We start from the raw sequence: 15939 nt of genomic DNA, 5'->3' as shown, positions 1-15939 counted from the left end.
TTTTCAGATAACTACTTGTGCTGACATTGTAATGGTGTAACCTTGGTTTTTATGGAACAAGTGATGTGCACGTAGTGGTTGTATGTATACAAGTTATATTTTGATATTTGTAGTAATTGACCTGTGTTACCACCATATACGCCCTGCCTACACGGTCCTCCTTTTGTACTCTGTGTACATGGTTTTTATGGGTGTTTTTTGTTTGTTTTTTAAACGGTATGTACAACTGTTTTGTGTCTTAATAAAGATTTTGTATTTTTCTCTACAAATCCATGGACATTTTTCTTTATAGCATTTAGGGTAGTTTTTATCGGTTTATATATCTTGTATGGGTTCCCATATGCAGTGATCTTGTATTGTATGACCTTACATATAGTGGGTATTGTTTCTTGGTTTAACCCCTTAATGACTAGCCTATTTTAGACCTTAATGACCAGCCTATTTTAGACCTTAATGACCAAGCCATTTTTTACGTTTTTCCATAGTCGCATTCCAAGAGCTATAACCTTTTTATTTTTGCGTCGACAGAGCTGTATAAGGTCTTGTTTTTTGCAGGACAAGTTGTAATTTGTAATAGCACCATTTTGGGGTACATAGAATTTATTGATTAACTTTTATTAACTTTTTTTTTGGGGGGGGGGACTAGAAAAAAACAGCAATTTCGCCACACTTTTGCGTCCTAAATTTACGCCGTTTACCGTGTGGTATAAATAACACAATAACTTTATTCAGCGGGTTGTTACGATTGCAACGATACCAAATTTGTATGGTTTTTGTATGTTTTACTACTTTTACACAGTGAAAACCCTTTTTTCCAAAATTATTTTTGTGTCTTCATATTTGAAGAGTCGTAACGTTTTTATTTTTTCGCCGATGCAATTGTAGGAAAGCTTTTTTTTTGCAGAACGACTTGTAGTTTTTATAGGTACTATTTGGAGTAGATGCGACTTTTTGATCACTTTTTATCACCTTTTTTTAAGGCTGGATTCAAAGAAAACAGCAATTTTTGCATGTTTTTTTTTATTTTATTTTTTACGACGTTCACCGTGCGGGTTAACTGATGTAATAAGTTTATAGTCGGGGTCGTTACGGACGCAGGGATACCAAATGTGTGTAACTTTTTTACTTTATTTTGTTTGTTTATAATAAAGCAGTTTGTAAGGGGGAAAAGTGGGTTTTTCATTTTTTCTTTTTTTTTTTTTTTGGGCATAGCACGCATTCACTATAGGCAGCTGAGAGCAGGGAGATTTAACGGCTCCCTGCTCTGTTTATTTATTCCGATGCAGTGACGGAAAAAGGCTACAGCATCGGAATAAAGCCCCTTAGTGACTGACGTAAAAACACTGGGGCAGTCACTAACAGGTTAAAAACTGTTAGTGTCATGAGCATCTATGCGTCTTTTGATGCATCCCATGATTTTATTTGCCTTGGCAGCAACTGCCTGGCACTGGTTAGTAAAGGTAAATGTACTGTCCACCAGTATCCCCAAATCTTTTTGTGTAGCAGTTTTACCCAGTGGTTTACCATTTAACCCCTTAATGACCAACCTTGTCGTGTGAATAAGGCATAAGGCTTGTTTTTATTGCGGGACAAGTTGTATTTTTTAATAGCACCATTTTGGGGTATATATAATCTATTGATTAACTTTTATTAACTTTTTTGGGGGGGGGGGGAATAGAAAAAAAACAGGCATTTTGCCACTCTTTTTTGCTTCCTAAATCTACGCCGTTTACCGTGTGGTATAAATAACACAATGACTTTATTTAGCGGGTTGTTACGATTGCAGCGATACCAAATTTGTATAGATTTTGTATGTTTTACTACTTTTACTCCGTAAAAACACATTTTTTCCAAAATTATTCGTTTTTGTGTCTCCATATTTGAAGAGCAATAACTTTCTATTTGTCCCCTGATGCAATTGTATGAGGGCTTTTTTTTTTTTTTTTTTTGGGTGGACGACTTGTCGTTTTTATTGGTACCACTTTGGAGTAGATGCGACTTTTTGCTCACTTTTTATCACATTTTTTTAAGGCAGCATTCACAGAAAACAGCAATTCTTGCATTGCATTTAATTTAATTTATTTTTATTTTTTTCTGCCTTTACAGCTGACACCCGCTGGTGCAGGCACATCTTCTTTACTTATATGGCAATGTGTGTGCACAACTCCTGTACATTTGCAGTGCAGGAAAAGGTAGATCTTTAGTTCAGCAGTGTTTGTTAAAAACTTTTTAATTAATATTTGTTGTGACTTTTCTTTTGCAGTGTTACACTACAAAAGGACTGGAGCTGACTCGTGTTACTGTTGTAAACTCTCAGCTTAAGGTGGTGTATGACACTTTTGTACAACCAGACAACAAGATTGTGGACTACAATACCAGGTGAATGTGAGATAAATGGTGCATACTAAATAATGATTTTTTTTGGTGGATCCTGACATTTTTAAAGAGATCTGCTACCAACATTAAGTCTCTGGGGGCTGGCAGACCCTTGCCTAAGGGCTGCGTATAGAGAAAAAGTAACTGTCAGGATGAGTATTTCCTCGCCTATGCTTATGTATCCCCCAGAGAGGAGCAGTGTTGAGAGTACTATAATAGTATTGTAGACAGGGGCGGATTGGGAGCTTAAAGTGACCCTGGAAAAAAAAAAAAAAAGTGGCCTCATGTTGTGGGTGGGACCAGCACAAGTAGGCGGAGTCGGCAAACCGTTCGTTGTAGCCACATTGGTGATATATGTAATAATGCAACCTTATTATTATTGTCAGCACTGGGCTTTGTTCACATCTGCATTGGATGCTCTTAGGCGACTTTCACACCACAGTATTTCTATTAATATAATGTATGTGCTGATAAAGCTCCTGGGAGATGCATTAAACAGTTTAAAAAACGGATGTCTCTGCTATCCGTCCTCCATAGGCGCCCATGTTAAAAATAAAACACACATATGCATGGAATAGCGTAGCCTTTAAAGCTATTCCATGCAGCAAAAAGAAAAAAGTATTGGGTGTATGGGGGTCTTTTGGATCGATTTATCATAGGTGTCAGGAGCTTTCCCGCCACCTACAGTAAACTGATATACACCGCATTCCAAATTATTATGCAAATGTTATTTTTTGCTGATTTTCCTAAATAGTCGATGCAAATGACAGTCAGTATAATCTTCAAGCCATCAACCGTTGGAGTATAATGCAAATTTTATTGAACAAATCTCCTAATGATAACAGATTTTTTTTTTTAGAAGTAAAAAACTCAAAATGCACTGTTTCAAAATTATTATGCACAACAGAGATCAAAACATTTTAAAGGTTGTAAAGAGAACTAAAATGGTAATTTGTTGAATTTGCAGCATCAGGAGGTCATATTTACAGAAATCAAAAGCTCTTTCAATAAAAAAAAACTTAACAGGCCAAGTTACATGTTAACATAGGACCCCTTCTTTGATATCACCTTCACAATTCTTGCATCCATTGAATTTGTGAGTATTTGGACAGTTTCTGCTTGAATATCTTTGCAGGATGTCAGAATAACCTCCCAGAGCTTCTGTTTTGATGTGAACTGCCTCCCACCCTCATAGATATTTTGCTTGAGGATGCTCCAAAGGTTCTCAATAGGGTTGAGGTCAGGGGAACATGGGGGCCACACCATGAGTTTCTCTCCTTTTATGCCCATAGCAGCCAATGACACAGAGGTATTCTTTGCCGCATGAGATGGTGCATTGTCATGCATGAAGATAATTTTGCTACGGAAGGCATGATTCTTCTTTTTGTACCACGGAAGAAAGTGGTCAATCATAAACTCTACGTACTTTGCAGAGGTCATTTTCACACCGTCAGGGACCCTAAAGGGGCCTACCAGCTCTCTCCCCATGATTCCAGCCCAAAACATAACTCTGCCACCTCCTTGTTGGGACATGGTGGCCATTCACCAACCATCCACTACTCCATCCATCTGGACCATCCAGGGTTGCACGGCACTCATCAGTAAACAACACGGTTTTAAAATTAGTCTTCATGTATTTCTGAGTCCACTGCAACCGTTTCTGCTTGTGAGCATTGTTTAGGGGTGGCCGAATAATAGCTTTATGCACACTTGCAAACCTCTGGAGGACACCTTGAGGTTCGCGGTACTCCAGAGGCACCAGCGGCTTCAAATACCTGTTTGCTGCTTTGCAATGGCATTTTAGCAGCTGCTCTCCTAATTCTATTAATTTGTCTGGCAGAAACCTTCCTCATTATGCCTTTATCTGAACGAACCCGTCTGTGCTCTGAATCAGCCACAAATCTTTTCACAGTACGATGATCACGCCTAAGTTTTCGTGAAATCTCCAATGTTTTCATATCTTGTCCAAGGTATTGCACTATTTCACGCATTTCGGCAGCAGAGCGATCCTTTTTCTTTCCCATATTGCTTGAAATCTGTGGCCTGCTTAATAATGTGGAACGTCCTTCTTAAGTAGTTTTCCTTTGATTGGGCACACCTGGCAAACTAATTATCACAGGTGTCTGAGATTGATTACAATGATCCAAAGAGCCCTAAGACACAATACCATGAATGAGTTTAATTGAAAAACTAATAATTAAATGTTTAGGACACTTAAATCCAATGTGCATAATAATTTGGAACACGGTGTAAATACCATGGTGTGAAAGAAGCCATAGAAGCTTCCACTGCAGGGGAAAAATCGTGACCAAAATAGTGCAGCATGCGTCGAATATTGTCCGGTAAAATGCCGAGCAGCAAGTCAAGTGGTAGGGGTACACTGAAGAGGATTTTGAACCTTTATTTGTGGCGGAGGGCACAGATAGTGGGAGGAGGGGGAGGGGGGCAGGAGTGAGGGAAGAGTGTAAGTGAAAGCTGGGCCGTATTAAGTTGATGCTGCACTTTAAGTGCTGATTCCCCCTATAACTTCTGAAGTTACGGAATCAGCGTAGCTCGCTGACATTGCTGCTCCAGCGCTGTACACCGGAAACGTAAGTGTAATTTTTTTATGTTGTTAATTATTTCTTTTTTTGTGTTTTTTACAGGTTGGATTGTTAAAATACTTTGGATTCGAGGACTCTTTACGGCGTATTTTTTTTTAAAATTCTCAATAAAATAGTTAAGTGTTGTGTCTGTATTTTATTTCAATCTGTTTTTTTAACTTTATCACTACTGCCTTAGTAATCGCCGCTGGCTGATCGACCGCATCTATTACTAAGGCTGGGGCTTAGTGTTAGCCGGTAAAAAGGCTAGCACTAACCCCCATTATTACCCCGGTATCCACCGCCTCTAGGGCTACTGGGAAGAGCCGGGTACAATTCAGTGATGGTCGAGCACTGGGGTGGCCGCAGGCTGGTGTTAGGCTGGGAAAGCCCAACAATTGTGGCCTTTCCTACCCTGGTAATGCTAGCCTGCTGCTGCTATGTTGTATCTGGCTAGTTTTGAAAAATGGGGTTGACCCCATGTCATTTTTTTCTGATTAGACATTTACATGACGTGGGGTCCCCCTCCCATTTTTCATAACCAGCCAGATACAACACAGCAACAGCCTAGCATTACAGATGGTTGAGTACTGGATCGTACCCGGCTATTCCTGGTGGCGGTGGGTGACTTGGTAATAATGGGGGGGGGGGGGGTTAGTGTTAGCCACTGCACCAGCTAACACTGAGCCCCTCCTTAGTAATGGATACGGTTAAGCATACAGCAGCCATTACTAAGGCGGTAGTAATATAGTTAAAAAAAGAGAGATATAAAAAAAATATTTTATTGAAATAAACACCCACACAACCCTCGTTAACCATTTTATTGAGAATAAAGAATAAACGCCTTTGAAGTAGTCTTCGAATCTGAAGTAGTCCAACAACCAACCTGTCAAACACAAAAAATAATCAGTAACACATAAAAGCAAAACCATTATTATACTTCCCTTTCCTGGGTCCAGCACTGGAGCGCTTGGAAACTTTTGACGTCACTGCCCATATATGGATAGTGACGTCAGGAGCAGTGCTTGGAGTCTCCGAGCAGAGTGCTAGTACAGGCTCTGACCCGGGCCGGGTCTACGGTCCAGGGAAAGCTCCTGACGTCACTGTCTATATATGGACAGTGATATCATCTCGCTGAGCTAAGTCCCATAGTGAATGGCATTTACGAACGCAGCGTAGCATGCGAGCTACACTTTTTCCGTAACTACTATTCAGTACTATGTGACTTACGGAGGCCACGTAGCTCAGCGAGTTACGCTGATTTCGTAACTCCCGACCAAATAGTCAGAAAGTGGCCAGGCGGCAGCGGAAGCAGAAAAAGTTAGAACAGGGTTTAGGGAGCCCCGTACTAGAGATAGGTGTGTGTCTCAGTGGTGGGACCCACATCTATCTGAAATTTATGACATATACTGTGGAGATATCATAAATGTCCAAGATGGGAAAACCCTTTTAAGGGTGCACTGAAAAAAACCATAAGCTGTTTCACTAGGGTTGCACAATGCATCGACATTTCTATATGGTTTCGATACCGTGCACCTTCAAACGGTTTAATACAGTTATTTCATATATTTAGATACTAAGCTGTGCGGCTGCACAGCGAAGTATAGTAATACATGAATGTAGTTAGAGCGAGGCTGCAACTGTGTGATACAGCCATTGCTCCGCTCCTGAGTCAGTGTGATGTGATGCGACCAGCGCTGCACTAATGATTGCCGGCACTGAAGAGAGAACACGGTGGGCGAACTACAAAAAACCCCCATTTTTTTGTCTTCTGTGCCTACGCCGCCGCTCATTAGTACAGTGCCGGCCGCATCACATCATGCTGATCGGGCGCGTGCACTTATTGTCAGAAGCCGGTCAATGGCTGTATTACACAGACGCAGCCCCGCTTTAACTTCGGAGATCAGAGAAACCTCTCCTCTCCACCGCTATTCCCTTGAAAGCTGCGATCAAAGCTGACTGCAGCATTCAATCGGAAAATGAGAAGGGGATGCCCTTTGAATTGCACCACAGGAAATCTCTGAGATGCGATAGAGGTAAATACCATTAATGGGCAAACAGTCCAGGGTCCGTTGAAGCCCCAGAGCTGTCCGACCATGTTTCCTGTTGTTAGGGCATAATTAGGTATGTCCTAACAACTGCCTGTGTACTATCAGTATATAGATATATGCTAGTTCATTAAAGTTTAACTCGTTAACGACCGCCCACCGTCTTTTGACGGCAGGTGGTACATGTCCTTTGTCTACAGTGACGTCTTTTGGCTCCTGATCTTAGAGAAGCCTCCTGAACACAGCTGGGGTTGGAAAACATTCGGCAAGGTCAAAGGGAACTCCCCGCTTTGATCTCATCGGAAACCCGGTGACTTGATCAAACACCGGGGAATCCCTCTACAGTTAGCCCTGGGGACCTACAAAGGACCCCAGGGTTGTCTGTTCAGTTTGCCTGCTGTTCGGGCACACTATATGCTTCCCTAACAGCAGCCTGTGTCATAGTGACACAGTATGATGTATTAGCATTCAGGAGTATGCTAATACATTACAAATAAAAAATAAAGTTATCCCCTAGTGGGATTAAAAAAAAAAAGTAACAAGAAATAATAAAAAAATAAATACAATTATTTTGCATAAAAATATATTTAATTGCCCCTACATTAAATAAAAACAAAAAACCTACACATACTCGGTATCTAAACGACTGTAATAACCTGAAGAATTAATCGAATGGGTTATTTAGCGTGAAACGTGAATGGGATAAAAAATAAACAAGAAAAACTATGCCGAAAATCGCTTTTTCTTAGGCTGGGTTCACACGACCTATTTTCAGATGTAAACGAGGCATATTATTCCTCGTTTTACGTGTGAAAATAGGGCTACAATACGTCGGCAAACATCTGCCCATTCATTTGAATGGGTTTGCCGACGTACTGTGCAGACGACCTGTCATTTACGCGTCGTCGTTTGACAGCTGTCAAACGACGACGCGTAAAATGACTGCCTCGGCAAAGAAGTGCAGGACTCTTCTTTGCAACGTAATTTGAGCCGTTCATTGAAGTCCATGAAGAACAGCTCAAGATTTACGAGCGTCAAAGACGCCTCGCATAATGCGAGGAGGAGCTTTTACGTCTGAAACGACGCAGCTGGTTTCTCCTGAAAACGGTCTGTCTTTTCTGACGTAAAAGGTAGCTAGCGTGTGCACATACCCTTAGCCACGCTGTAAAAAAAAATTTATTTTCTCTACCTCTAAACTATGAAAAAAAACCATATAATTTCTCCCGCATAAAACAAGGCCTCATACGGCCACGTCGACGAAAAAATTAAGTTATGGCTGCTAAATTGCAGAGAGGTAAAAACGGAAAAATGTAGCTGGTCAATAACCCCTTAATGACCAGCCTATTTTAAACCTCAATGACCAAGCCATTTTTTAAGTTTTTCCATCGTCGCATTCCAAGAGCTATGACCTTTTTATTTTTGCGTCGACATAGCTGTATAAGGTCTTGTTTTTTGCAGGACAAGTTGTATTTTTTAATAGCACCATTTTGGGGGACATATTATTTATTGATTAACTTTAATTAACTTTTATTTGGGGGGAAATAGAAAAAAACCTGAAATTTCTCCACTCTTTTTCGCGTCTTAAATCTACGCCGTTTACCGTGTGATATAAATAACACAATAACTTTATTCAGCGGGTTGTTACGATTGCAACGATACCAAATTTGTATAGTTTTTGTATGTTTTACTACTTTTACACAGTAAAAACGCTTTTTTTTCAAAATTATTTGTTTTTGTCCATATTTGAAGAGCCGTAACGGTTGTGTGAGGGCTTTTTTTTTGCGGGAAGACTTGTAGTTTTTATTGGTACCATTTTGGAGTAGATTCGACTTTTTGATCACCTTTTATCACATTTTTTTAAAGTCAGTATTCACAGAAAACAGCAATATTTTCATAGTTTTTTATTACATTTTTTACGGCGATCACCGTGCAGGTTAAATAATGTAATAGATTTATAGTCGGGGTCGTTACGGACGCGGCAATACCAAATATGTGTAACTTTTTAACTTTATTTTGTTTAATAGTAAAGCATTTTGTAAGGGGAAAAGCTGGGTTTTTCATTTTTTTTTTTCACTTTTTTTTTAAATTAACTTTATTAAACTTTTTTTTCACTTTTTTACTAGTCCCACTAGACTATAATATGCGATTCTGCGATCGCATTTATAATACACTGCAATACTTTTGTATTGCAGTGTATTACTGCCTGTCCGTTTAACACAGACAGGCATCTGCTAGGTCATGCCAGAGGCATGATCTAGCAGGCATTCGCTCCAGGCAGACCTGGGGGTCTTTATTAGGCCCCTGGCTGCCATTAGAGACACAGACACTCGGCGATCGTATCGCCGGGTGTCGGTGGGATGAGAGGGAGCTCCCTCCCTCTCTCCAAAACCACTCAGATGCGGTGCACGCTATTGTGCACCGCATCTGAGGGGTTAAACGGGTGAGATCGATACTGATATCGATCTCACCCGGCAGAGCAGGGACGCTCCCAGCCCTCAGCTGCTTCTAGCAGCCGAGAGCAGGGAGATTTGACCGCTTCCTGCTCTGTTTACTTATTCCGATGCCGCGACGTAAAAAGTCTATGGCATCGGAATAAGACCCGTTAGTGACCGACGTAAAAACACGATGGGCCGGTCACTAACTGGTTAAAAAACGAGTGTCACGAAAAAAAAATGTTTTTATATCAATTTGCTTTTAGTGTTTTATTAAAAAAAAAAATATTTATTACATGCGCCGCTCCCACACAGTCCAAATTGAAGGTCTTCGGCCGAGCGACGTCCGGCGCCATTTTCTTGTGGACCGGAAGCCGCGGCCGGACAGTAAGATTACTACTTCCGGTCGCGGCTTCCGGACTTGTGCACTTGGAGCGGAGGTAGCAGACAGAGCGGACGGACCGGAGGGAGCGGCGGCGGCAGGAGCAGGTAAGTTAGGTCTGTGTATGTACGTGTTTTACTGTGTGTTTACTACTGTTTGTAAGCCTACTAGACTGTTAGCTCAAAAAATGGCGACACACAGTGTAGGAGGTTTGACCCTTCAATCCCCTCCTTTCTCCTGGCACTAGCCAGGATAAAGGAGGGGGGATTCTGTGAGCTCACTAGAGCAAGTGTGTATTCTCAAATTTTGCAGCATAAAGCAATGTGGTTGCTTTACCACATGCCAATGCTGCAATTTTGGGAATTGCTCCATCTAGTGACCAGCACTGGGAAATGTTATAAATTAGAATCTAATTTATAATATTTCCTCACTCGTGAAAAAATTAAAAAAATTAGAATAATGTTTAATCACTTATACATGAACTGTTTAACTAAAAAAGAAAAAAAAATAATAATTTCTAGCTACACATTACCTTTAAGACCTTTTCAGGCCCGGTCATTATGGGGTTATAAATAAAAAAGTAAAAATAAAGTAATGTTAAAAAAAATACACACCTTTTTTACAATAAACATTAAAATAAGTCTCAATATATAAAATATACACATTCAGTATCGTCGCGACCGTAATTACACATTTATAGCGTCCTTCATGTTAACGCTGTTGTAAAATAAAAACTGCTTTCTTTCACTTATTAATGTGAGGCACGAGGTTTTGAACCTCCATGTGCCTCACATTAATAGTAATTAACCCCATCATGTACCTCACACATTAACCAAATATTGTCAATTATGACTGAGGACAATTATGGGGTTAATTACTATTAATGTGAGGCACATGGAGGTTCCAAACTCATCACACCAAGTGCCTCACATCAGAAAATGGAAGAGCTTTTTTATTGTTGGCAAAGTATTGTTTTGGTATCGAGAATCGTAATACTACACAAAGTATCGGTATCGAAGTCCAAATTCTGGTATCATGACAACCCAAATACACGCACACGCGGTCATATATATATGTGTATATAGGTATATCTTCATATATATGTGTGTGTGTGTATATGTATGTAGAGATAAGCAGCAATCTGCGACAGATTCCAACACGGTAATGGGTGCAAGCAGGTAATCCAGGTCCGTGGATTCTAAAACGTAAACAAAAGAAATCCCACAGCACTCCGATGGTTCCAAAAAGTATGTGATTTATTCAGTCAACAGCTGCAACGTTTCCGTCCTGCTATAGGACCTTTTTCAAGCATAGTGACACAGCAATACATGCAGGTATAAGACATGTGCCTCATTACCATATTGAGGAATCATTAACATAGTGCGCAGACAAAATATTGTACAAGATATAAGTAATCACATAAAAAATTTATGCTACAATTGTAAACTGTGTACAGTGATAAAATCCAGTGTCAAAATAAACACATTTAAAAACAATCTTATTGTAACCTGATTATCATATTAATCAAAAATGTGACCATATGTGTAGGGGCAGAGCTATCAGGCCACTCACCAATCGCTGACCTTGTATGCAAATCAGATATGCTAATCCATGTTCATGCCAGACTCATGTGTAGTCTGACTATATGGCATCTTCTAAACAGCACTGCACATGCTCGTGTCATCATCCCGGAGAGTGTCATGTTGCATAGCAACTACACGATGCATATTTTACTGCGCAGTCGTAAGAGGTCAATGGCAAACTAGATGACGTATAACAACTAGAAAAGGGCCATTCTTATAGGTAACCATTAGCAACAAGTCTGCACGTCAACAAAGCGGACAAAATACGATACTGTCCAGTGATCCAATCATTTAATTCCGAGGGACATGTGTACAGAAAAATATGCTAATTACATCAGTGAGTCATTAGTGCACAGATATTCCATTATTATATAAATTAATATGAGCAAATATACATTTTTTATATTTATATATTTTTTACTATTCTGCTGCACACGAGCATTCGGGCTCACAGATCCACATAACAATGGATGCTGTAAGATCGAGGCAAGGTCCGCAAGCCATCCCACTCCATCTTCATGAACAGGGATCGCTCCCGAAAACCAAATACTCCTGCGGAAACAGGCAAAATATTCATTTTTTTTAAAAAAATGTTGATATATATTAAATAAATATAAGAATGTATACATGTCCCTCGTGGATTTAAAGGATCTACTGTGAGAAAGAACAAGATAATAATTATAACTCAATACAAGTTAGCGTAGACAAACAGACTTGTCTCATATGTTGCACATCACGTATGGAAACCTAGATCCAGACTTGGTGAGTGGTCCTGAAATTCTGTAATCCTCTGTAGAAAGAGAAAAGGGAGGATATATATTAAAAACAAATCAATATACAGATCATGTATCACACGTGTGTGTATATATACATTCATTAAGGAAGACCTCGCAAGGACAATGAGGGGACCCAGAGGTGGCAACACATCAACTTGAGAGTCTCGTCACGTTAAACTCCAAATTGAGGCCCTTTGGTTTCAATGATTCTAGTAGAAAGATCCACTTTAATTCGCATTTATGCAATAGTATGGAACTATTGCCCCCCTTATCCGGACTGGGGATTTGTTCCAATATCATGAATCGAAGATCTTTTTCTGTATGTCCCAAATCTGCGAAGTGTTTTGCTACCGGTAAATCAAATTTTTTCTTACGTATGGATTATCTGTGATTATTCAAGCGAGTTTTGAAATCACAGGAAGTCTCACCGACATATAAAAGTGAACATGGGCACCACAAGACATATACTACCCAGTCAGTCACATGTAAGGAATTGTTTCATCTTGTGCTCTCTGTGTGCGTGGATGTACAAAGACATTCCCCTTGTACATAAGGCGGCAGTGGATACAATGGAGACAGGGAAACGTACCCATTTTTTTCGGTCTGAGGAGTGTCTGTTGTTCCTTTCTTTTATATGTTAGACTATTGACTAACTTATTGCGTAAATTTTGCGGGCGTCTGTATGACATCAGGGGTGTACTACTAAATGACTCAATGTGTTTGTAACTGTTCTTAATAATGTTCCAGTGTCTATTAAAGATCTCTGACACTTTCCCACTCAGATCGTTATAGGTGGAAACTAAAGGAACCCGGGTAATGGATTTGCGCTGTCTAGAGTTCACCAGTAGATTACCTCTAGGAATACCCGTGACCTGATCTTTATATGAATGCAATAATTTTTTGGGATAGCCTCTTTTTGTAAAGTTTAGGACCATCTGATCGAGAGTCTGATCCAATTCAGACTCATCATCCACAATACGCTTTGCCCTAAGCATTTGGCTATATGGAAGTGAGCGTACCATTTTTTTGGGATGACCGCTCTCAAATCTCAATAAAGTATTGCGATCCGTCTGCTTGGTGTATAAACTAGTATACAGGACATTATCCCTAATACTTATTGAAACATCCAAAAATTGGATTTTCTCAGTCGAGTAAGTAACGGTAAATTGAATGTCTGGGTCTATATGATTTAAAAAGGTGTGGAATTCCACTAGAGACTCCACTGTGTCAGTCCAGATGAGGAAGATGTTGTCTATGTATCGCCACCACGTCAATACATGTGCGAAGTGGTGGGATACATAGATCGACATCTCCTCCATCATGCCAACAAAAATGTTGGCATACGTAGGGGCCATGTTCGACCCCATTGCCGTGCCCCTCTGTTGTAAATAAAATTTGTTGTCAAATGTAAAGTAATTTGAAGTTAGTACAAGGTCCAGGAGGGAAATAATCGGCTCACAACATGATGGACTATACACTGATGTCAGCAATCTACGTTTGACAGCCTCCAACCCCCTGTTGTGATCAATAGATGTATAAAGTGACACCACATCAAAGGAAGCAAGTATTGCACGCTGAGGTGGTGTCACTTGTTGGAGTTTACAAATGAAATCTGAGGTATCTCTGATATACGATCTAGTATCCGTGGCAAAAACTCTCAACGTTTTATCAATGAATATGGAAATGTTATTCAGTATAGAGTCCCTGCCCGATACAATCGGGCGACCTGGGGGATTAACAAGACATTTATGAACTTTGGGTAATAGATAAAGACAGGGTGTCTTAGGATGTTCAACAACAATAAATTTCTTTAGGGCACGATCAATGACCCCATCCTCTTGAGCCTGATTGACTAAGCTTAAAATCTTTTTCTCTCTCTCAAATCTTGGATCACCCATTAATCTATAGACCTTCCCATCCTATAACTGTCTATATGCCTCCCTTATATACATGATAGTGTCCATAACCACGATCGCACCGCCCTTGTCCGCGGGTTTTATGGTCAGATCGTGGTTATGGACCAATTCATCAATAGCCAACATTTCCATAGATGTTATATTTGGGTGTCTCAGACCCACATCTTGACACCCGATACGTAGATTATCAATATATCTTTTTTCACTAGCTCCATGTATGTCTCTGGGATGTTCTAGTCTTGGTGGCTGAAAACTACTTTTGTTATGCAATCCCAGACTATTCAGAGAAAAGCCACTATCCACATCGTTACGATCAGTGTCTACATCCCGTGCATTAAACCATACTTTTAATTTTAAACTCCTAATGAAATTATACAGGTCTAACTCTAAACCAAACCAATCCATAGTTTGGTTTGGGCAAAATGACAGTCCTTTGGATAAGACCAATAATTGCATTGATGTCAAAACAGTGGACGATATATTTACCACTGTTTCTGGGGATATTTCCTCTTGTTGGGAGTGTTCCTCATTCCTTGTGGTCGCAAAGTCCTCTGATGGCGTGTTCTTCTTTGTTCTGTTCCTCCTGCAGCCTTCTTTCCTGGTGCTCCTTCTGGGTCCTGTGTGTTGGAATGGCCTAAAAAAATCATCATTGTTGGAATTGGAATTTTGTTGATGTAGATCCATATCATTGTCCGTAATTTTATCAAAATCGTGTCTTTTCCGCCCATTTCTTGTAGAGCCCATAATGGCGTTAGATGCATTGTACCAGGTATATACTCTTCCTGTCTTGTAATCCATCTGGTCTCCTAAACCATTTCCATTTCTTTACTACTTCTGTCTCCGATCTGAGTTTATTCAGTGATGTTTTTAATTTTTCCATACTCTGATTATAGTCCTCAATGGGGACCAATTTTTTTAAAAGTCTCACCCAGTTCCTGAGTTGTGAGTCTCAATGAGGAAAGATCACGTTGAAGGAAATCCATGTTTAATAAAATGACCTCCAAAGCATATTTACTAGAAAGCTGTTCGTGCTTCAAGCGAAATTCATCATCATGCATATACATAGATGGTTTAGATTGACATCGCATCCCACGTGGGATCTTATGGTTTTTATAATATTGTCCTAATGTCAAAAGGTGTAATTCAACATTTACAAGTCGCTTGGATTCAGCTTCTAAATTGCGTTTAATGTCCAATGTTGACGGTACACTCAAAAACGATTTATCTCCCTCCGCTCCACTCAGAATCCTTGCGACATCCGCCTCAGTGAATGAAAAAGTGTTGGCTGAAGAAGTATTTGTACTCACAAAATGTTCCATGCTGGAATGTAGGTGCCAGCTATATGGATCCAAGAATATATAGGTAGAGATAAGCAGCACTCTGCGACAGATTCCAACACGGTAATGGGTACAAGCAGGTAATCCAGATCCGTGGATTATAAGACATAAATGAAAGAAATCCCACAGCACTCTGATGGTTCCAAAAAGTATGTGATTTATTCAGTCAACAGCTGCAACGTTTCCGTCCTGCTATAGGACCTTTTGCCCTAAAGAAATTTCTTGTTGTTGAACATCCTAAGACACCCTGTCTTTATCTATTACCCAAAGTTCATAAATGTCTTGTTAATCCCCCAGGTCGCCCGATTGTATCGGGCAGGGACTCTATACTGAATAACATTTCCATATTCATTGATAAAACGTTGAGAGTTTTTGCCACGGATACTAGATCGTATATCAGAGATACCTCAGATTTCATTTGTAAACTCCAACAAGTGACACCACCTCAGCGTGCAATACTTGCTTCCTTTGATGTGGTGTCACTTTATACATCTATTGATCACAACA

General features: G+C 40.0%; 1 protein-coding gene across 2 annotated transcripts in view; it reads left to right on the top strand.

Moving 5' to 3' along the window:
* REXO1 (RNA exonuclease 1 homolog) overlaps window positions 1-15939 on the top strand; it is a 296453-nt gene that overhangs the window by 185294 nt on the left and 95220 nt on the right. For both annotated transcript variants that reach the window (XM_075863701.1, XM_075863706.1), the window contains exon 13: window positions 2264-2379. In XM_075863701.1, coding sequence (XP_075719816.1) covers window positions 2264-2379 — 116 coding nt within the window. The remainder of the gene's footprint in view (window positions 1-2263; window positions 2380-15939) is intronic.

The sequence above is a fragment of the Rhinoderma darwinii genome, chromosome 1, assembly GCF_050947455.1.
Source record: "Rhinoderma darwinii isolate aRhiDar2 chromosome 1, aRhiDar2.hap1, whole genome shotgun sequence".
Classification (NCBI taxonomy): domain Eukaryota; kingdom Metazoa; phylum Chordata; class Amphibia; order Anura; family Rhinodermatidae; genus Rhinoderma; species Rhinoderma darwinii.
This window is presented reverse-complemented; position numbering and strand designations above follow the sequence as displayed.